The 22,592-nt window shown below is 38.1% G+C and overlaps 4 protein-coding genes across 5 annotated transcripts; 1 reads left to right on the top strand and 3 right to left on the bottom strand.

The window, feature by feature from the left end:
• The first annotated feature begins 1,498 nt into the window (after positions 1–1,498).
• On the top strand, positions 1,499–8,932 carry LOC103947578 (transcription factor BHLH42). 2 transcript variants are annotated; one of them, XM_048586747.1, is made up of 7 exons: positions 1,499–1,978; positions 2,088–2,345; positions 5,054–5,150; positions 5,390–5,461; positions 5,824–6,358; positions 7,503–8,449; positions 8,552–8,932. In XM_048586747.1, exons 1-7 carry the CDS (start codon positions 1,869–1,871, stop codon positions 8,636–8,638), a joined length of 2,106 nt encoding a protein of 701 aa, XP_048442704.1. In that variant the 5' UTR covers positions 1,499–1,868; the 3' UTR covers positions 8,639–8,932. The 2 variants fall into 2 exon arrangements, with proteins under 2 accessions (XP_048442704.1, XP_048442703.1); XM_048586746.1 differs by having other exon boundaries at positions 5,824–6,385; positions 7,506–8,449.
• Positions 8,933–9,331: 399 nt separating this feature from the next.
• LOC125478524 (general transcription and DNA repair factor IIH helicase subunit XPD) lies at positions 9,332–14,080 on the bottom strand. Its single transcript, XM_048586748.1, is given in 14 exon segments — positions 9,332–9,708; positions 9,711–9,732; positions 10,208–10,316; positions 10,436–10,512; positions 10,605–10,683; positions 10,840–10,926; positions 11,174–11,298; positions 11,426–11,606; positions 11,793–12,006; positions 12,303–12,710; positions 12,817–12,899; positions 13,059–13,339; positions 13,472–13,832; positions 13,834–14,080. Coding segments are annotated over 14 exon segments (2,295 nt in total). The 5' UTR covers positions 13,995–14,080; the 3' UTR covers positions 9,332–9,601.
• A 723-nt stretch (positions 14,081–14,803) lies between these two features.
• On the bottom strand, positions 14,804–16,962 carry LOC103947579. Its single transcript, XM_048586943.1, has 5 exons — positions 16,230–16,962; positions 16,087–16,144; positions 15,555–15,998; positions 15,361–15,476; positions 14,804–15,100 (listed from the first exon to the last, which is right to left on the bottom strand). The coding sequence occupies exons 1-5, from the start codon at positions 16,325–16,327 to the stop codon at positions 15,040–15,042; spliced, it is 777 nt and encodes a 258-aa protein (XP_048442900.1). The 5' UTR covers positions 16,328–16,962; the 3' UTR covers positions 14,804–15,039.
• A 150-nt stretch (positions 16,963–17,112) lies between these two features.
• On the bottom strand, positions 17,113–22,208 carry LOC103947580 (preprotein translocase subunit SCY2, chloroplastic). Its single transcript, XM_009358497.3, has 14 exons — positions 22,042–22,208; positions 21,339–21,851; positions 21,169–21,257; positions 20,925–21,004; positions 20,709–20,798; positions 20,298–20,389; positions 19,609–19,692; positions 19,297–19,438; positions 18,961–19,077; positions 18,709–18,838; positions 18,174–18,297; positions 17,949–18,055; positions 17,486–17,607; positions 17,113–17,393 (listed from the first exon to the last, which is right to left on the bottom strand). The coding sequence occupies exons 1-13, from the start codon at positions 22,103–22,105 to the stop codon at positions 17,518–17,520; spliced, it is 1,722 nt and encodes a 573-aa protein (XP_009356772.2). The 5' UTR covers positions 22,106–22,208; the 3' UTR covers positions 17,113–17,393; positions 17,486–17,517.
• Positions 22,209–22,592: the final 384 nt, after the last annotated feature.

Here is a 22,592-nt window from a genome sequence, read left to right as displayed (position 1 = left end):
GTGACTAATGCGGATTGTGGGGTGATTTATTGGTGATTTCTTCCAGAGCATGGTTAATCATGTTGTCATCCTTGTTTTTAAGTTGGCTCAACCGCATGCTTAGCCAAATATTTGTCTTGAAAGTGGACTCTTCCGGTGTGATTCTTTGTTTTGTTTATGGCTCTTTTTCTCCTCCTTGGTCGCTTCAGCCTCATTGCAAAACTTGTCTTTCCCTATTGTAACACATGGTCTTTTGTTGTTCACATATACTTCGAGAAAGCAATATATGCTTGCTGACAAAAAAAGGAAAACAAAAAAAGAGACAACTTAATAATGTTTAAATAAAAACAAAGTACAAATATAACATAAATAAAATCTCAATCAAATTGAAAAAAAATATAGAAGTACTAGACACACTGATTATGTTAACTAGCTAGGATTTCCTTTTTTATAAAATTAAATTAAAGACAACGACCTGGGAAAGAAAAAACAAAACCCTAGTGACTAATGTCTTGAATTTGACTAATGTGTTGAATTTCACCGGATTAATTAGTTGGAGTTTATATATATAGATAGGAAGGAAAGAGAAAACTAAAATAGGAAAATAGCAATTTCTCTCTTGTATCTTTATGTGGTGACATTTCTAATTCTAAAAAAGTCTTACTTCAGGATCAATTTTGCTTTTAGAATTTTAGTGTATTTAAAATATAGTCACATAATCTCCTTATATAATGACACGATTTATTTTTTATGAATATATATACTTCATAAACAAGATATGTTAATTATATCATTCATTTTTATTATAACACGTGAAATGATATATTACGTAACGTTCGAAGCTTATAAAATTTTTTTGCGACTTTGGAATGAAACTTTAGTATGCCATGTACGTAACACATTTTGACAAGTGGATGTGGAAATATTGGTAGCTTCAACTTTCACATGCATATTCTAAACTGAAATAACTCCAACGCCCGGTCTTTGGCCACCTACTCCCTTCTCTCTCCTCTGATCACATTAAAAAAGGTCCACTCAATTTTGCAATCATATGAAGTCACGCGCGCAGGCTCAGCACAACTAACAAATTCAGGAGAAGCAGGCACAGCATGACTCAGTACTGTCTGGTAGACCGACCAGTCAAAACCCCCCACAACATCGCCAAACCCTTTTTCACTCATGCTCTAACACTTCCCATCAACCATATCCAACGACCCTTCGTATTTCCACTGAATTTTTAACATCATCGCCTTGTTTACAAAAGAAAACAACTTATATAACACAGTTATATTTTTTTACTGATAACAAACGTTAAGTAGAGAAAAATTTACATAAATCCTTGTATGGTCTTAGCTAATAATATGCTTGTGCGATATAACTCCTTAAAAAAGATAAGGGCCGATGCCATTTCTTGGGATGCAACTAACGTATCTTCCTCAAAGTCATCATCTACCGCTTTTCACTCTTCTTCTTAACTCCTCTCTCTCTCTCTCTCTCTCTCTCTCTCTCTCTCTCTCACCTGCAGGTCTGCTTTAATATTCTCCTCACCGTCTCTTCTCTCCTTTAAGTCCTCCAACTTTCTCTTTCCCCTTTCTGTATGTGCTCATCATATGTTAGTTTCAAACATCAAAGCTGTTTGATCATTAGCTAGCTCTGCAAATCCACCTCCTCCTTTCTGCTGCCTTCTCACTTACCAATCAAACCCAAATCCCCAAAAGTACAACTCCTTTATTCTTCTTCTCTCTTAATCCTTAATTTTTGCTTAATCTAGATGTTATTTCAGAGGGAGAGTTAGGGAAAAAAAGGTAGCTAACTTAAGCTCAACTCTCTCTCTCTCTCTCTCTCTAATTAAGATTAGTAGAGGTCGAGAGAAGGTCAGGTGGCCAAAAATGGCTGCACCGCCGCCAAGCAGCAGCCGCCTCCGTGGTATGTTGCAGGCCTCAGTCCAATATGTCCAATGGACTTACAGTCTCTTCTGGCAAATCTGTCCCCAACAAGGGTACGTCTACCTAACCCAGATGCCCTACCATACCTTCAATTTCGTTTCATTTCATTTCAAGTCACTAATTCTTCAAGAAGATTCATTAATAAATTGTAATATACATCAGGATCTTAGTATGGTCAGATGGGTACTATAATGGAGCCATCAAGACGAGGAAGACGGTGCAACCAATGGAAGTGAGTGCCGAGGAGGCATCTCTCCAGAGGAGCCAGCAACTCAGAGAACTCTACGACTCTTTGTCCGCTGGAGAGACAAACCAGCCCCCAGCACGCCGCCCTTGCGCTTCCTTGTCCCCGGAGGACTTAACCGAATCCGAATGGTTCTACTTGATGTGTGTCTCATTCTCCTTTCCCCCCGGCGTCGGGTAAGCAAATAATAGCACTTCATCAATTATGCTTCTGTTTAATTACTTGGCTTGCATTGATTTCCATGCTCTCCTCCTTCCCTGCAAGCTTCTTTAATTTTCAATAATCCCATGGCAAATATTATTGCCTTTGTGGTGTAAGTTTAATGCAGACTCTGCAACTATTACTAGGAAAAAAAAAAACTATGGTACTGTGAATATTCAACGCTTTTATTAATTGTTTCACACTGCTGTTATGTCGCATACATAAAAAGTAAAATTTAGTTAAAATATTTCCTTGATTTACACGATATAATGAAAAACCCTACCAATGTTGCTATTATTAACTCACATTGGTTTTATCCTCATCTTCTTTCATTCCCAAAAGCTTAAGATATAACTCGAGTATTGTGATTAGGGATGAAAGTAAATTTACTATTTTGATGTACGGATAACAACTCTGTATACACTTTCCTCTAACACATACATAATACATATTTAGAGGTATTGTCGATCAGTACTAACAACTACCGCAAATAAAATCTTCGATTATCTAAAAAGGGCTCACTTTCCGGTATCATACGTATTGTGGTTGATGGATTTAATAATTGGTATAGTTGCATGAGTACAAACACTGGCCTACGTATTGAGCCTCCCATCTAACATTTCAATATTTTTGGTTGATACTTGCCGATGACATTTATGATATATGACAAATACTCTTAAATTTGCTTTCTATATATAGACTATAGGGCACTATGTAAGTGTGTAATCAGGCAATAAGACAAGTGTGGTAAATGTGGGTGAGCCAAAATGTCCGGAACTGTATTTCTTCAAAAGATGAAAAATTATTTAGCTACACGAGTAAGGCTGTGGGTAGGTGCGAAAGAGTGCATCTTGGCACATGGGGTTCTCCGGAGAGAAAGTATCATCACTTCCAATACATTGAGTCACTGACAACAACACCACCATCCTCCAATGTCTGTCAGTCTACAACTTTGCAAACCCAAACAAGTTCTTTATAACAGAAGTACCCTGTTGTTAGTTTGGTGATATATTGTTTGTTTGTTCTTGCTTTGTCTCTTTGTGTACATGTGTCATACGTATAAACTGTATACATACAGATATAAATGATATGTCTGTATGTCAATTTTTGATAATACGTGATACGTAGACGAGTCCCTCCCTGTCAAAACCGCTAAATGTACCTTAAAGTAAAACGAAATTCTTGTTAAAGAAGTTGCTTCTATATATACAAGTGGTGCTTTCCACACACATCATTTTACCTTTCGTACATCCTTGTTATTTTTTATCTTTTGATCTTCTTCAATTCGTTCGATCCACAGCCGAAATTTAAGAGTGTGTAGAAAGTAAAAAAATGTGTGAATATCACCATCCTATATATAGTTTGTGCTAATTAACCAAACTTTAATTTTATTGATGTTGTTTTGTGTTTGTTATGTGAATAAAGCATTTGATCATTGTGATATTCTTCTTGCTTTTTTATATAACTACACTACTTATGGAATTCTAGTCTGTTGAGAAGTTAATGAAGGGCAGTTTGCATAGGTACATTTGTTAAATTTTTTACAATTTGAGATCGGAAACTACTTAATTTAGAAACTGATGGGGGAATATATTCTGGGACTCTGCAAAGAGATTTGGCAATTTATTGATGGAGTGAAAGTAATTATATATAAATTAATTTTTTTTACCATTGAGCTAATTAGCTGGAGAGAGATTTTTCAATTTGTCGGACACACAGCTCGATAAACCAAGTACAATAACATAATTGGTGGAAAACTAGAAAAAAAAATTTCAACCAATTGTATTATGGCACTTGGTATATAAAATTGTGTTCCAGCACATTTGAAAACTTTCTCCATACTCTCATCTATATTATTCACCTGCTTCCATGGAATGGAAGCTACTAGTTTGGGATAACATACAACCAAATGTGTTCACCAATGCCAGCACACAGCTAAAAGTCTCTCTCTGTGTGGAGTAGGTCAAATAATGTATCGGCCGGGCCCGTACTGTTATGCCCCTTCTTAAACTCCACTGGATGTAAAACAACATGCTTTTTCAAAAAATGAGTTAAATTATATATAGATATAATGTAATTACTGCAGCTCTCTAATTCTAGGTCATGAGCTTTAGAGATGCCTTTCGGCACCCACCACATGCAGTAGTACTCGACTTAGTTTGCTTGTACATGTCGGTATTTCTATCATTTAAATGGTCAAGATCCATAAAATAGCTAAAACCCCTATTAAATAATTAAAAGTGTTTATTATAATGTTCGACGGAAAAGGTTAGAAACACTTATGAGTTAGAAAAGCAATCGATAGTGCTTTTTATGAGCAGATGCTTCATTGAAAATAGCACTTCAAATACTTTTAAAAAAGTACCTAGGATTTTATTGAAACATTCAATGTGTTTGTAATAGAAGTTCTTCCAATCGAGTCCCAATCAGAAGTGGCTATGAGCATAAGTGATGTTCAGGAAAAACATTTCCAAACAAGACCTAAACCTAGCAGCAACATGCATCCCACGTCCTATATATATATATAGTCTGTCCATTTATTTGCACAATAATATGTGTAACTTCCTTTTCATCTCTCAAAGCTTTGTGTGAGCATATATAGCTAGCTTTAAACTACATGATCATGATAGGATAATAATTAAAAGAATGATTAAGAAAGATTTTGATATGTGTGCGAACGTAGGTTGCCAGGGAAAGCATACGCAAGGAGGCAGCATGTATGGCTCACCGGTGCAAACGAGGTCGATAGCAAAACCTTTTCCAGAGCTATTTTGGCAAAGGTACCATCTATACACTAAACAAAGCCAACCTCTATCTTCCTTTGTGCAGCTTTATAAATACAACAATGCTCTGTAAAAAAATATCAAATTCGATTATTGTAAATTAAAGTAGTTTAGGATGCCGTGCTTGAAAATGAAAACTAAGTACCATAATGCTGCCTTTCCATATAGGTTTTATTGAGATTATGTTTTCACGTATTATGCATTACTAAATTGTATTTCTTTGCATGGTTCTACAGAGTGCTCGTATACAGACCGTGGTGTGCATTCCTCTTCTAGATGGCGTCGTAGAATTTGGCACCACAGAGAGGGTACGTAACACTTTTCGTTTTGGTCATAATAAAAGGTGGGGTAATGACAAAGAAACTAAATTGTAGACAAAAAATTTATAAACTAAATTACTTGAAAATTAATAATTATTACTATATTTAGGGAAAATTTGAAATAGGTCCAATTTTATAGACTACCTTTTGAAATAGGTCCAATTTTTAGTGACTTTTGAACTTATATAAAAAAACCCTTATTTAACTGCTTATTTTTTTATTAGTAACATCATTTAGATTACAAATTTTATCTTCCTGCCATTTGCCCTACCATTAGTCTAAGGTCAAATATTTATGCATGTTTAATTTGTATTAATTATTGTATTATTGTACGTATTAATTTAATGTAGGTTCCAGAAGACCACGCCTTAGTCGAACACGTCAAAACCTTCTTCGTTGACCACCACCACCCTCCGCCACCAAAACCTGCCCTCTCCGAGCACTCCACATCCAACCCCGCCACCTCATCCGATCACCCACATTTCCACTCTCCGCACCTTCTCCAGACCATGTGCACCAACCCTCCTCTCAACGCCGCCCAAGAAGACGAAGAGGACGAAGAAGAAGATGATAATCAGGAGGAGGACGACGGAGGAGACGAGTCCGACTCCGAAGCCGAAACGGGTCGCAATGGTGGAGCCGTTGTTCCCGCCGCAAACCCTCCTCAGGTTTTGGCCGCGGTAGCCGAGCCAAGCGAGCTCATGCAACTCGAGATGTCCGAAGACATCCGGCTGGGCTCCCCGGACGATGCCTCAAATAACTTGGACTCTGATTTCCACTTGTTAGCTGTGAGTCAGTCTAGGAACCCAGCGGATCAGCAGAGAAAAGCTGACTCGTATCGAGCCGAGTCGACCAGGCGGTGTCCGTCAGTACAAGAGCCGCTGAGCAGTGGCCTTCAACCGCCGCACACAGGTACTACAAAACTTGGTTATTAATTGGTATACTCTTCCTTTGTTTTGATTTTTTTTTTCAATTCTTAACCTTATAAATTAAAAATTAAAATCAATAATATTATCTGATATTGGTTTCCTTAAAAATGCGAGTTAGATTTGTGATTATACAATATGGTTTCATAACTTCAAGGTTTCTATGCACATGGCCATGCCCCTTTTATTTATACACCGTCAAATTTACATACATTTACAGTGTTCATTCTAAATACATATTTATTTTAAAATATATAAATACCTAAACGAAACACCATTAAATTATGTTATTTCGTTTTTTTTTTTTTTTTGTTAATATAGTAAATTAAACATATCAATCTCATGATACATATCCTATTGTATACAGTAAATAAACAATAACATTATGTAGCCGTATTGAGAGGAGAAATTTTAAGTAGACTCACTTAAGATGAGATTCTCTATCATTTTATAATTTAACATTAATTCTCGTATCAATATTATAAAATATTATATTAAAAATATAAATTAACAAAGAATTTACAAAAAATTCTAACTCTTCTTGGCATATGTCTTCAGAGAAATTAATGTCTCCTAACTTGTAGTCTCGCAGTTGTCATATCAACATGTACATTTTTTCCTTCTTGAAATTAGCAAGGCAGACTATTATTTGCTTATTTTTGCTTTGGTGTAAACTACAACGTAGGGTTTCTTTTCTTATTACTTGGAGTTGGAGATAGGTCAACTTCTCAAAGTGTAGGTCCTGCTTTTCCCGTCCAAAACTGAGCTTTCCACTTGCTGCAGCGATCCCTGAAAACATCTTCGCTTCTCGGGATTCTACTAGATGGTTTGAAAAAGATAAAACCCTAATTCAAAAGTAGAACCTGCATGCGTGATTTTTCTAGCCACGTGAAAAACCTGGCCAATTTGTTCGTTAGATTTCATATTATATTTTGATGATTAGCTAATTTTCCACCAACCAACGTAAAGTTCAATGCTAATTGTTGAATTAAGTACTTCTTGATTAAGCTTTTAACCTAATCATTATTATAATTCGTAACTAATTGTTAGTTAGTATTTTCTTGACAAAATTATTGCAACCTAATTTGTTTGGTGTGTTTATGCAGGACCCCTAGCTTTAGAGGAGTTGACACATGATGACGACACACATTACTCGGAGACGGTCTCCACCATACTGCAGGGACAAGCGACTCGGTGGACGGATTCATCGTCCACCAACTACACAGCTTGCTTGACTCAGTCGGCTTTCGCCAAGTGGTCGAGCCGGATTGATCACCACTTCCTCATGCCGGTTGAGGGCACGTCCCAATGGCTTTTGAAATATATTTTATTTAGTGTACCATTCCTCCACTCAAAATATCGCGACGAAAACTCGCCAAAATCTCAAGAGGGCGAAGGCTCGACGCGTTTGAGGAAAGGGACCCCACAAGACGAGCTCAGTGCCAATCATGTGTTAGCGGAACGACGTCGTAGAGAGAAGCTTAATGAGAGGTTTATAATACTAAGGTCCCTAGTGCCTTTTGTGACAAAAATGGACAAGGCTTCGATATTAGGGGACACAATCGAGTATGTGAAGCAACTACGTAACAAAATTCAGGATCTCGAGGCACGTAACATGCTGATGGAGGAAGATCAACGATCGAGATCATCCGGGGAAATGCAAAGGTCCAGTAGTTGTAAAGAGTTGCGAAGTGGGCTCACGGTAGTGGAGCGGACCCAAGGAGGTCCACCGGGGTCCGATAAAAGGAAGTTGAGGATTGTGGAGGGAAGTGGCGGTGTTGCCATTGGTAAGGCTAAAGTAATGGAGGACTCACCGCCTCCACCGCCCCCACCACCACCTCAGCCAGAACCTTCACCAACACCTATGGTGACGGGGACTTCTCTAGAGGTGTCGATAATCGAGAGTGATGGGCTGTTGGAGCTCCAATGCCCGTATAGAGAAGGGTTATTGCTTGATGTGATGCAAACACTTAGGGAGCTAAGAATTGAGACCACGGTGGTCCAGTCCTCATTGAATAACGGATTCTTCGTAGCTGAACTAAGAGCCAAGGTACGTAATTTAGATAGTTTATCACCATGCATATTAGTTAATTTGTATTAGTTAATGAGATTTTTTTTCTGATTTTTTTTACATTTTGAATTATTTTTTCAGGTGAAGGATAACGTGAGTGGCAAGAAAGTAAGTATTACGGAAGTGAAGAGGGTGATAAATCAAATTATACCCCAATCTGACTCTTAATATGTTATTAGTTGTGGCGAAATCTGCAAGACCATTTAGGGTTTGTGTACGTAAATATAGAATTTCGAAGGGGGAGAATGTGGAAAACAAAATAATTCTGATTCCATATTTCCAAGTAACTCTAGGTAGCAAGCATCATCAGTACTACTTGCTGTACATTGTACTGTATTAAGTAGAACATTTTTTTTTTCTTTTTTCTAATTTGTGTTTATTGTTTATTCCCTTGTATTGTAATCTAACAGTGTATTGTTTCCGAGACATTCAGCATAATCTAAAACAAGAGCTCCAAAATCATTCTATCTTTCATGTTTTGTTGTCGTTGCGAAGTCCTTTGAATTACATTCGTTGTCAAATTATAGTCATCTTATGCATTAAATGTGTATAATTCGTTGCCAAAGCTGGTTAAGAACACTTTCCCTTGCATTCAAGGTCCCAATTTGAATTCCCCTTCTAATCAAATGATCTAAAACCGAAGCTATTACTAGCACTCAAAAAACATCATTCTACATCTTTCCAAGAACATCATTACACGATGAGTGAAAGATTGTCTTGGAGTGCCGATGATAGCATCCTACAAATATCCGAAAGTCATGCAAAAAGGAAATTCATTAGGAAACCAATCAGCGGAGAAATGACGATAATTAGAACACTTAAACTCATGGCCATGGTAAACATCTAATAACTAGTCAAAACTGAGGTCCAAAAATGCAGCTCTAGCTATATAATTGAGGTTCAAAGACAAACTACAAGCGAAAAATCTACAAGACTGAATTCGTACAACTTATTTCAATCCTGAACCCCGGAAAATTGAATTTGAGTGAAATTTTTATCGTAAGGCTGTGCCATGCTCCGGTAAGTAACTGCTCAGATGACCGATAACAAAATCTCCTAAGTTGGCCAAACTCCTCCTTGTAGGACTGATAATTAGCTAATGAAGAACCAATAGCCCACAAACCGCGACACTCACTTTGCTTTCAGGCAGAGTCCTAAACTCAGCAAATCATTAGCAATGCTTTCGCCCATCTTCTCTATGTCTTGTTGGGATAAAAGGGTTTTCTTACCGCTGCCTATGATTGAGCCATCTTCCTAAGGAACTGTTTTCAAGATAAGAGAAGATTAACATGCTAGAATACCAAAAGGTAAATCGCAAGCGAGCCAAGAGCTTTAACAAGATGAAAGTTCGATTTTATCATCATGACACAGCTGGGTGATTCTGGCAAAAAAAAAAAGAAGTAAAAACGCTAAGGTATTTTCAGATGTTTTTCTGACTCAGTTTAAAAAGTAGCGATCAGACTTCATCAGACCAAAAAAATTGTGTTTCAATGCTTCGGTTTCGATCCTTCTAGTTTATTCTCTTTGGATCCCAAAATCATCTAGCACAGTTGTAAAGGGATGGGGATAGAAGTATGGAACCTAATTATTTACTAGGTCACAACAGACTGGTAAAACAGTTGATGAATGACTCGAAAGGAAAACCACAAATACAAAGTATGATAGATATGCTTATTTCAGGCAAATCAATGACCATACTAAGATAGTGGAAATATGTGATAACAAATAAGGACAAACCTCTCGTGCTATATGCATAGCCATGTCCGTGCTCAAGTTCAGATGTGCATCACGTAAATGCGACAGTATCCATCCAGGCAATTTGGATCGCTTGTCATGACGGCTATATCTGAAGTTGAAGTCAAGCACCCAAAAATCAGTGCCTAAATTTTAACTAGACCTTCAAGTTGTGAATTCACGATATTGTAATTCAATTGATAAAATAAAAAAATAAAAACAAACACAAACCTTTTGTCAGCAAAAATCATCATGCCATAGTCCGCTTTTGACCGGATGACTCGGCCTACACATTGAGCTGCTTGTCTCTGCACCATACAGAACCCAAAAAGTTCAGAAAACATGTCTTAAAAAACAAACAAATATTTCTTAGATGATACGAAAGGCACTGCAGTGATACCAAGGCATCACATGTCAAAAAGTCTCCCTCCTTTATTTGAAAGGTATCCCGCAAATATTCCAGCCGTGCAAGCAAAATCCTGTGAGAAAAAATACGTCAAGCCCCCAGACGTAGCATTTGTTTCAGTCCAACAAAACCCCCAAACACAAAAATTTAAAACATGCAGAAAATTTGATTCGAAATTCCCTTCTTCACTTAATAAAACAAAAGAGATTTAACAAAAAAATGAACTCACTTGCTTAATGTGTACTGGAAAGGAATGCCAAACATGATCACCAATCGTCCATAATGTCGATCAAAGTCTATTCCTTCAGCTACTTTCCTCTGAGAAAGTACAGACATAATTTTACTCATTACAGAGAACTGTGTCACCCATCAATTGTAATATTGAAAGTTCTGAATTGCGTGTGGCAAGAAACAATGGATAGCTTTCTAAATATTACAGCGTACACGAACAGCAAAAGGGTACTCCATCTTTTATTTTTTTCTTTTTGAGTGAAGAAATGCACTCCCACATTTTTGTTTTAATTGCATATTAATAATAAGAAATTCTGAATGTTTTATAATACCTGGCAACAGACAAGAAGACAGCACCCCTCCCACAGTCACAAGCCTTACGATAATTGTCGAGAGCCAAAGTAGTCTCTACCACATCTTGGGTCTCGATGGTAACAAGCTTATGCTGCATTATTTCCTGTGGCAATAATGGGAGCAGTAAGCATCTTTCTGAAAAACTAACTTCATTGAAAACTTGGAGAAGAGGACAAAGGAAAAGTTCATAGATACCCAGGAAAAGCAAGAGACATAGATAGTGGAGTTACCTTCAAAATTCCATTTTCATTCCAGCTATTGACTATCATATCCATATAAGAGTAACAGACGAAAAAACATACAACCTCATCTGGAACAGCAGAAACCATCTCCAGCAGCAACCTCCCATAGTTCCTTACCACGCCAAGATCACTTCTCATATCATATTTGGTACTTACCGGAAGCTGATCACTGAAATAATATACGTAAGCAACCTTTAGATACAACCTAATATGAGTAAGTGCTAAATATAATAGGCAATTTATGATCTGATAAGAACAATATGGTTAGTAAAGTACTCAAGTTTACAACTCCCCTACTAGAATGAATCAAAAGAAATGAAATGTAAGCACAAAAAACACTTTTCTGATTTTATACCATCCACGGGTGAGAACCATTGGGCATATGTAATCTCTTGTTAATGACATAGTAAAACTTCGACTGATGACAGGATGGAAATTAAGATGGGGGTAGAGATCAATTGGGCTCAAGGTTCCAGATGTAATCACAACTGCTTGAAATCGATCAAATACAGGCTTTATGGCAAGTGAAGCATCATGACAACAAAGATGGAATACCAAATATGAAAAGACTAGTTTATAACTGAATAAGTCTTCAGTCCACCCATTACCGAAGCAATATAAGTAGATCAAGTAAAGGCAGACAGACTCACAAGAGTAAATATGCAAGGAAACATATTGCAGGAAGATTTTATAAAACCATCGCATCATTAGTTTCATTAGAGTGGACATAAAATTTTATAAATTGTTGAAAGTGGTAATATATTTTTAGTTTTTAACCAATTTTTCAATTTTCAGAAATCATTCAATGTTCATTTTATTAAAAAAAAAAAAAAAAGTAAATTGAAAAGAATGAATAACACAAAACTAACCTGTAAAACAGGATCAGGAATGTGTGGCATTCTCTCATCAAATGGTTCAATTATAATAGAGAATCCACAAGTGTATGTCCCCACAAGTGTCGCAAAGTTGCAAATCGTTTGAATGTGTAAGAATTCATCTGTGTCAGTAATTTCTAACGTCATCATTAGTGAGTGTAGGCGATCATAACAAAACTTCAGAGTTTTCTGGTCAATTCCAGCTTGTGAACTGATAGTGGCAACAAAACTAACTGGGCCTTCCTTCTCAACATTCTCGGTTTCAAGACGGACTTCCAGATGATTGACCCATCTTCGTAACACATGCACAAAATGGTCCACTTTACGAATATTTCCAGGCACAGCCTCCTTCAAAATATCATCAGGTAGAGCAGGATTTTGAAGCCAAGTATCTGTGACTGCATACACAGAAGAAATAATAAGTTATGAGAACTTTGGAAATCATCAAACAAAAATATTTAAGTTTCAATGGAAGAAAATCAAGGGAATGAGCAATCAACATACTAGGTAGGTTTCCTCCTTGTGCCAAACCCTCAACTAGCCGGTTGTATTCTTTACGCAATCTATCTGCATCAGTGGCCTTGAACCTACCTACCATGTCAAGCAAATGAATGAAAATCTGTATTAAATGTAAGGGCACTAACTAAGAAAGCTCGAAATAAGCCTATCTCGAAATAATCTTAGCCAGTTTTTTTTGAAAAAAAACCATGATTGAATATAAAGAGACGCATAAAAGAAGCACCTACCTTTCAATTTCATGCTGCATCTTACTAAGATTCCTCGTGGCACCCTCAATTGTCTGCCTCCTCACACTAACACTAAGCGCTTCAATACACACATTATCGACATTATGAGCCTCATCAAACACCACAACAGACTCCTTTTGCATTTCCTTGGAAATAATCCCAGCCACTTTAAGATCAAGCATGTACTGATAACTATAAACCACCACATTCGAAAACTGCACCATATGCCTCGCCAAGAAGTAGAGGCACCACCCTCTCTACTTCCCATACGCCCTCAAATCCTAATATTTCACACAAAACAAACCAACCCGATTGCAGTCACTCCAATCCGGATCGAAAACATAAACAAAGAAACAAAATTTTCAAAACCCAATTCAAAGAAACAAAATTTATCAAAAACCCAATTGAGCAACACTTGCAATATAAACCCCAGGAGGCAAAACAGCTCCAGACCCAGCTTTCTCGTACTCCTCATAAAACTCACAAGTTGGCACATTTGGGTTTTCCGCCGCCAAGTTCCTGACCCAGCTGGCAGTCAATTTCCGGCAAGCCGCATCCACAGAATCCCGATTCTTCGCCGCCAACACGGTCGAATTAACACACAGATTCTTCCTCGACGAGTGCCCGACCGCCAAGATCTGGGCCTGCGGACCCAGATGCTTGACCTGGTAATTGTGGAGGAGCTTGAGCTCGGCGAGCGTCTTCTCCATTTCGTGAACCGTGCGGGTGCAGTAGATTAGCTTGACGGGGTTTTGGGGTTTGGAGAGAGTGTAGAGAGAGGAGGGCGATAGTTTTGCCGGTGCCGGTGGGCATCTCGAGGAGGCAATGGCCCTTGGCGTCGAGGGCGCGCTTGAGCTCGAGCATGTAGGTGTATTGCTCCGGGTATAAGTGGTCGTACGGGAAGTAGACCGTCACGTCTTCGACCTGGAACTTCATGGTGTTAGTGAGGTTTTGGGTTTTGGCACTGACTGAGACCGAGAGGGACGGTGGCTATGGTTTTTACGTAGACGTTGGGTTAGAAGTCGGGTTGTAGCCAACTGTTTACCGTGTGGGATATTAAGTTCGATTTTCGATAAAGATGAATTTAAGCAAAGGTTAAGTCTAAGCTCACTTTAACCTGTTAGTGTAGACAATATCATCTGTTCATAAAAAATAAAACAAGTCGAGTTGTAAGATGGGCTTCAATCTATATTTTTTATGAACTCTTTTAATAGTGAATGTCGGTCCAATCAAGAGGAACGATATATATGGAATGAATATATTATCACCGTGGTCTTAATCTTGTGTAACACATACCCTTGTTTATTAACTCGAGATGTAACAATCAATGTGTATCTATTTCATGTCAGGCGCTCTCTAGAGTTGGGCATTTTCATGGCAGAGTGAGTGGACGAGATTACAATTCGGCAAAGTTTCTAGAGAATGACTAACAACAAACGAGATTGCCAAGGTGACGGAATCGTGAATCAATTGTACAATGCAATACGAAAATTCTAAAACATTTGCAACGTGTTCGTCGGCCGGGATGTCACGGTGGTGTCTCGGGAGGTAGACAAGTCCTCTAAGTTTTTGGTTCAGACCCTGACTTAGAGTGTCAACCAAAACTACACGGAAAGAGAAAAAAACTTGAGGGTTTTCTTTTATAGAAGGGTCCCCCTTTGTATTTCTTCGAATGCAATCCCAAGAACTTGAACGCGACACTAAACGCTCTTAACCAACTTGAGTCACAAGCTACTCACTACTTGTACGATAAAAAACCAAGAGTTACCATTACCATAAGTTTCGTTAACTGCACGTTAGAAACAAGGTTGGTAATCAAGTTACATTATACAGTCAAGGTTTGAGAGAATCTAAAACACAATGTTTCGAACCGCATAGTATGCACAATCCAGTCTACCATGGATTCGAGGCCTGAATGGCTAAACTTGACCGGTTTGGAACCGGCGAACACCACTGGTTTGCACAACGACCACGTCGGGGGCTATTCTCCGTCAGTTGGTGTGTTACATTCCAGACCCTTTATTACATGCCGGCATTGAAACCTGTAACATCAAACAAGAAACAGCACAAAACTCAAACACATTCAAATATATGAACTGCAAAAAGTACAAGGAAAAAAAAAACGAAGATTATAGCACCGAAACTTGCCTATCCCGGGGTGTGTACCCCTTGTTCAGTTGTTCCTATAGCACACATAACGTTATGTGTGTTATGGGAACAAAAGGGGATATGGCCCTCAGGGATTGGCAAATATTTTACATTTGAGGGTGTTCAAAGCCTATTTTTTCGCAGACCGGCGTACCATATAAAATCATTTGGAGTAGACTCAACCACACCATCAGAGCTGCCACTTTGAGAAGAAGCATCCGTTTTCGGATCTTGGGTTTTGCTCTTGATCTTTAGTTTCAGAGGCACAATCTGCAATTAAGAAAATGCACAAGTGAGTTGTAAGCTAATTGGTAGATAATGGAAGTTGAATTGTTAATAGCAAACGACCTTGTTGCTATATCGGAAATCACGCTTTGGAAGAAAATGGAGAGGCAGATTGAAAGAAGCCGGAGCCTTCACCAGCAGAAACAGCTTGGAAGGCCCTGAATAAGCAGCACACCCAGCACCCTTTGCAATCAGCCCCCGAATCGCTTTTCTACAAAGCACTTCCGACGCCCTGCTTTTCGCAAAGTCAAGTTCGGAAACAGCAGTTCCGCTCGAAAAACTCAGCTCATAGACGTGCTGAGGTCGGAGCGGACTCCCTCCGACTATCAGAATCGCGTCTCGGAACTCATGAACCTCGCTGATCATCTGCTTCAGAGCAGTTTGGAGGTCGGAAACCTGACGCATCAGCTTTTCGAATCTCCGAATCCCGCGCTTCGCCTCCCGCATTTCGCCGGCGTGCTTCCTCCGGAGCGACGGCTTCACCTCGTTTTGCTGAACCGCCATTTCCTGAAAATTCACAGATTCTCATTCAGGGCAAAGCATTCGAATTCGGATCCGAAAAAACGCAAAATTCAAGAGATTTAAAGTCTCGTACCAAATCCTTGTACTCAGAACAGAGCGAATCGAATTCCAGAGTGATATCCTGCAACATTCTGTGCAGGAAATTGGGGATTTTCAGAAGAAAAAAAAAAGGATCGAAATGATTAGGGATTTGGGAAAATGGGGGCAAGTACTTACGCAGGGATTTGCTGGTGCATGTAAAGCACGAAACCGGAGATTTCGTTAATGGCGTGGAAGATCACAGAGCCGTCCAGAGAGTCGGCGGCGATCTCCATCTCTCCGATCCCCGAGAGAGCCAAGACGAACTACCTGAAATTTCAAATGGAATCGGGTACCATACGGCCCAGAAGAAGATGATACGGGTCGAATCACATAAACCCGTATCCAGTTGCTACGTTGGCGGCAAATTTTTTAAAAAGTTATGTGGTCAAATATTTGTGTGGACCAATGTGAAAATATTTTTGGGGTAAAACTAATATTATCTACACACATCTTTTTACTTTTCATAAATCTCGCTTAATTTCCAGCCGTTGAATCGAATGAACTGAAAAATATTAAAGAACAGAAATTAGCAAATAGTGTATAAGAAGTTAAAATAAATACTTATACGTATCAATTTACAAAAAATTCAATGTCAAATTGTTGACCTCTGAACTTAAATTTACAATCTCATAACTTCAAAATACTTAATTTCATAACTCAATTCTTCGAACTTCTAATCTCATAACTCCGAGACATATAGTAAAATATTAAAACATAAAATTATATATTTTGCTTTTGTATATAATACTATACATATTACGTGTTATTTTTTATGTTTTATCACAAGTAATTTGGTTCGGTTAACTTACAATTTGTGAAAATCAAAAGCCCATACTAAACCGGGTATTTCAATTTGGTTCAGTTTTATAGACCAAATAAAAAGATAATCAAACTAATTCACCCCCTACTTTTGATCTACCAATCAAATAAATCAAACGAAAAAAAACGACTAAATTAAACGGGTGTGATGGGAGAAAAAGAACCTAGTTACCATTCGACACAGAAGAACATCACAAGATAAAAACCTGTGTCTATATATATATACACAAAAGATGGGGTAACTTATATCGGCGATACAAACCAGTATTGGTCTACAGTGCACTCAACTAAACCCTGCCATCGACGCGTTACCATTTGATGCAGAAACCATGCCGGCTATAAGTCTTCGCTTTGTGGCCAATGAATGAAGCATTAGATGCTACTCAAAGTCAGGACTACATACCACTTGCACCATATTGCGATGCCATAACCGTTTCTGGTTTCTGCTGGAGGTGTTTCATCAGTCTAAGCATTCCAACGCTGCCAAATTGAAGGGAGAGAAAAAGTTGTCGTTAGTGTCACCTTCTACGCAGAAATTCTTTATCGGTTTTTGGGTTATAGGAGACCATCACCTGAAGACGAGAAGGCACAGCCTATTTGGGAGTTATACACCATACCGGCTTAAGGCTTTGCTTAAACTCGGCATTACATTATATGCCTGATATGATCTTCTAAGTTCAATAATAGAACCCACCTGCACAATCAATAGTCAGAACTACTTGCAAGAGTTGCGTACAATATAACGCGGTAGTGCAAACCCTTATGCAAGAAAAACTTATTAATCAAATAAACACAGTCGGTTTATGGTGTATTTGGGTAAACCAAAGCTGAGGAAAGTAAAGCCGGGTTAGAATCTGTACATGTATAGTAAACAAATAAAGACCCTAAAGATATTTAACGTCCTCCAACTATTCATTCAAACGCCAGAACTTTTTTACAGTTACACTGCAACACAAAGGTACACAAACAAACACAAACAAAAGCATGCTATAGCAGTGGATAAAGTGGCATACTCAGAATTGGTATTGTACTTACTATTATGAGGACTGATGTCAACCCGATTGCAAACCCCGCATTGATATTGCGTAAATAATGGTCGATTATGCTTGATGTTGTTGCCAAGATACTTAACAATAGCCCCCCTGCAGAATTTCCACCATAGGAAAGAAAAAAGCAAGCAAAAATAAATTCAATGGGGGCCAATAACAAAGGAACTAAGTTCATAAATAACAGGAAGACACAATGAAAGGAGAATTATACCCCAGAAACGTGTCGATGCCTGAATCTTTGAGAGGTACTCAATTGTAGCCTTCCCAGGTTTTATGTTTGGTATCCTGGCACCCATCTTATTTAAGTAATCAGCAATTTCCTTGGGCAAGTTGGCCTGGACAAGCATTATTGATTAAAAACACTAGCAAACTTTTTAACAGACGAGATTAACATAATTTCTATTCACATCTAAATGTACAAATATCATTGTTACTATGGATTTTTGAACCAAGAATGCTAAACTCCTAAGCCATAATAGACTCTGCTAGCGTTGAAACTACTGACAACCACATACCATATTTTTCAAATTCAGACATCTAAGCACAATAATGCACAAGTATAGAAACATAAAGACGAGAAATTTAATGCATGCAAAGAGAAATATAAAAAAAATGCTTTACAACTATATCCTTATTAGTTGGGTTTTAAATTACTCTTTCGCTGTATTGTAGCCTGCAGATTGAAGAACGAACAGAAAGCACGGTGATTCTAGAATGATTATATATAATGTTAAGAGAAAACTTACAATGTCAAATATATTGAATAAGAACACAAAAAATGCATATATTGAGTAGTACACCCAGGGCCCTGCCCCAATGGTATTTTCGGGGTTCAATATCTCCTTAACATGCTCCCAGAAAGATGAACCAAGAATACTGCCAACAAACCACATTATCAGAAAGTTGTAAGTTCAACTTCAAAATGGGAAAGCCAAAGTGTAATTAAGGAAGCTTTCGGGGTCGGCCAGGAAATGATGCCACCAAATAAAAAACTTTACCTTGCAAGAATGCTGGGAAATGCCAAGAGATAAGTAGTGGTGAGAACAGGCTGCATTCCTGATGGGTTAATGGTAAAAGGGATATAGGGCTCCACTTCGGTAATAGGTGAGTCATCTCTGCCCAAAACACAAAAGCCCAGAAAATAGTGTCAGCCAACAGAAATAAAAATAAAGGCTTCTACTCAGCTTTTAATCGACAATGAGATCAGTCTACAAGCAATAACGGCTAAGAACAGCCATCTTTATAATCAACCACACCATGTATAGAGAGAAGTACGCACTACACAGTCACTTTCTTTAAGAATGATCACAGCCCATCCAAATGGGTTGTATTACCTTGCAGCAGAAGCAAGCTTAAAACCATAGTACTGCAGCTTTATCTTCCTACACCCTTCAGTCACCACAACTGCCCACATAGTGACTATGGTGAAAACGCCCAATACTGCAAATAAGTAAGGCCCCCAACTAACAGAACTTCCTGAAATACATAAAAAAACATGAATCACTAAACTTTAAATCTTCAAGTTAAATGACATCTGACAGAATACTATTGGTAGGATGAGCAAAGTTACAGAATTAAATGCATCTGATCGGATATTAATTGGGCCCAACAAAGAGCAAACTAATGGAATTCATTAAATCACATACCTGAGAGCTGAGACAGCATTTTGTATAACGTCTCTGTATAGCCAGTCAATATTTGTACACAAATAATTAGAGATGAACCTTGACCTGAAATATAAACTACCAGTCAGAGAAGATAGAGAGTATAATCCCATACACAATAAGACAAAAAAATGAACAAACAATTTTTAACGTTGTTTGAAACTTGAAAGTACTTCGGGCATTTACAGAAATAAAAAGTGACCATTGGAATGATACTATGATCTTAAGGCCTCACATATGTAATAACAGTCACCATCAGTGAAAAATCAAGTATTCCACAAGGACTCGTGAATGCTTACTATGAGAGAAGATGCACAAGGTAGTCAAAACCTCATCAAAGAGGACGAACAGAATTATGTATTATTAATTCACAGGAAAAACCTCATGAGGTATGGAAACTTTTGAAGCCAAATCTCCTAATTGTGGACATATCTTCTACTACAAGGCATGAGATTTGTGTGGAACAATTGTGTATATATAAAATTAAACTATGTAAAAACTTTTCCTAAATCCAGTATCCAAAAATGATAACCATAGTGACTGGAGAAAATGAAAGTATAATCCTTCTTTGAAAAAAAGGGGCTCGGAAAAAGACAACAGGACAGAATTATGGGGAATATTAGCACAATGTTACAATACCAACCAAGTAACCAACAAATCAAGTATAGTACCAAATCCAGATTCTGAGATGGTATCACAAATCCACGTCATTGTCATCGCTCCACAGACCAATAACATACTTGTCACCATCACATGCTTGACCCTGCAAAATTCCATGCCATAATCATACTCCCCCAATAGATAAATATCATCTTGAAAAGTTCCACCTCATAAATACAGCTTACCAACTAAAACAACAACGGATCTACAAGTTAAGAGTATCATATATGGTGAAAAATGTAAATGATAACGAGAACACCAGATTATTATTGAATAGAATAGAAAAAGAACCATGCTAACTGCTAAGGGCATGGTGGAAGAGAGAACCTAGGCAGCTACATCTATAAGAACTTGTGAGTAGACCTAAGATATATTCAAAATCACAATCATTGTTGAAAATAACAATAGATATGCTGCATTACCTGTAGCTAGCCGCATAGATTGAATATGGAAGCGAATAACAAGCAAGTATGATAGCTTCCACTATTGCAAAGCCGAAGGATAGCCACCATCTTGAATAGACGGAAACATGAAACATGTTCAAAATCTTGAGAGACAAATCTGGTCTAAAAGTAAGTCACAAACAAATTATGCAACAAGAACTTGGCTCACTACTTGAGATGAATAACTAGACACACATATAACTCTTAATCTTCTCATGACCATCTAAGCCTTCCTTCCGCAGCTTTACCAGGGAGGGAACAACATGACATAGTACCTGTACATCGATTTTGAGATTTTCAATATATAACTATATTCTATTACATGCCAACTTTCCTCACAAGATTAAGCACATTAAACATATATCCGTTTACTTTTATTGGTTTCAAATTTGTCTGTTAGGTTAAGATAAACTAAACTAGCGGACGAAAAGAAATAAACCTGCATTATGATCGATGCTATGATTTGAGGACTGATTCCAAGCTGAAAGAAAGACATTTTAAGCTCCGCTGCAAAATTGCCAAGTTCATCTGGCAGAAAACAACATGAACAATCATCAGATAATTACAAAAATGACCATACACATGGAGGAAGAACGGTCAATTACTCACCAACAGATCCCGACACAAAGCTTAGGTAATCTTGAGGGATCAACCTTCTATCAAATCCAGGCAGAGGGATAAAATAACCGACACGACTAATCACAATTAGCACAGCTGTTACAAAGAGCCTCCTCCTAATCTCGCTCTTGAAGAACGACTCAGCAGCATTATTAACCACTGAACTCAGGCGCACGAAATTCAGAAACCGGTTTCTAAACGTCATAGGCCTGGCCTTCTCATCCTTTAAGCTCTCAACCTCGTTCTGTTTCGAAATTTCCGTCCCGTCACTCCCACTCAACGGATTAACTTCAACCTTTAGAGACTCTGGAGGCGTAGCCTCAACATTTGCATAACTATTTAGGAACCGCTTCGAAAACTTAGTGGAGACTCTTCTGTTCACTCTGGACAATAAGGGCCTGTTTGGCAACATGAAATTTCTAGGGTTTGTCCTAAGGGAAACATAGCTACTATTCCTAACAATTGGCAAACAACAAATTTGAATTTCACAACCCGAAACTGCACCTGCAAGTAAATGACCAGAAAATCTCCATCAGAAACTTCATCCGAAGCTACAAAATTCAACACGGAAACATTTTCGATACACAGCTACGCATTACCGGATTAAATTGACCAAGAGACTACTAAACCTAACAATACTCCGAATTTTCCATGATTTTCCAGAGTTTTCTCGGGAAATAAACAGGAAACCGACCTCGAGATTTTGCGGGCGAGAGTTTGGGATGGAAGCGTTGCGAGCTGAGAAGAGTGGCTTCCATGGCGGGACTGATAGAGCAAACGGAGCAGCGGGCTGTTCAGTTCGGTTGAGCTGGGAAACGGCTCATCTTTAAGGTGGGGGGAATAATCCTCTGCTTTACTCGCTCGTTTTACACTATTGACATGATATTCTTATTGGCCCATTGTTAGGTCGGCGAAGGTCCATCCGTCGTGGCAAGGCATGATTGGGATTAGTGTTTCAAAGGGATTTTGGATCCCATTCGGATCCAAATTGTAGGGATTCTACGAATCCTCACATCTTAATCATTTATCGTGCATCGTAAATAATATCTGACGAAAAATGATCGTATGATGTACGATAAACAGTTAAGATATAAAGATTCCTAGGTTTCTCACGATCGCAAGAGGATCATCTTCAAATTTTACTACAATAATGTTTTTTTTTTATGGACGCAAAACGGCCCGTTTTGCCATTCTTTACTCTAGTATTCTACAATGTGTATTCAAACCATAGAAGAGATTCGAATT

Source organism: the organism of the source record quoted next, unplaced genomic scaffold, assembly GCF_019419815.1.
Source record: "Pyrus x bretschneideri cultivar Hongxiangsu unplaced genomic scaffold, Pyrus_bretschneideri_v1 Contig25, whole genome shotgun sequence".
NCBI lineage: Eukaryota > Viridiplantae > Streptophyta > Magnoliopsida > Rosales > Rosaceae > Pyrus > Pyrus x bretschneideri.
This window is presented reverse-complemented; position numbering and strand designations above follow the sequence as displayed.

What these genes read in the sequence shown, in the direction of transcription:
- LOC103947578 (XM_048586746.1), top strand. Translation starts at nt 1,869, where the DNA reads ATGGCTGCACCGCCGCCAAGCAGCAGCCGCCTCCGTGGTATGTTGCAG. An exon ending in TCCTTTCCCCCCGGCGTCGG is followed by an intron (nt 2,346 to 5,053) that starts GTAAGCAAATAA and finishes GTGCGAACGTAG; the next exon opens with GTTGCCAGGGAAAGCATACG. An exon ending in CCTTCAACCGCCGCACACAG is followed by an intron (nt 6,386 to 7,505) that starts GTACTACAAAAC and finishes GTGTTTATGCAG; the next exon opens with GACCCCTAGCTTTAGAGGAG.
- LOC103947579 (XM_048586943.1), bottom strand. Translation starts at nt 16,327, where the DNA reads ATGGAGATCGCCGCCGACTCTCTGGACGGCTCTGTGATCTTCCACGCC. An exon ending in GTTCTGAGTACAAGGATTTG is followed by an intron (nt 15,999 to 16,086) that starts GTACGAGACTTT and finishes GTGAATTTTCAG; the next exon opens with GAAATGGCGGTTCAGCAAAA. An exon ending in ATTTCCGATATAGCAACAAG is followed by an intron (nt 15,477 to 15,554) that starts GTCGTTTGCTAT and finishes TCTTAATTGCAG; the next exon opens with ATTGTGCCTCTGAAACTAAA.
- LOC103947580 (XM_009358497.3), bottom strand. Translation starts at nt 22,105, where the DNA reads ATGGAAGCCACTCTTCTCAGCTCGCAACGCTTCCATCCCAAACTCTCG. An exon ending in TTTCCCAGCATTCTTGCAAG is followed by an intron (nt 18,839 to 18,960) that starts GTAAAGTTTTTT and finishes GTTTGTTGGCAG; the next exon opens with TATTCTTGGTTCATCTTTCT. An exon ending in TGACATCAGTCCTCATAATA is followed by an intron (nt 17,608 to 17,948) that starts GTAAGTACAATA and finishes TTGATTGTGCAG; the next exon opens with GTGGGTTCTATTATTGAACT.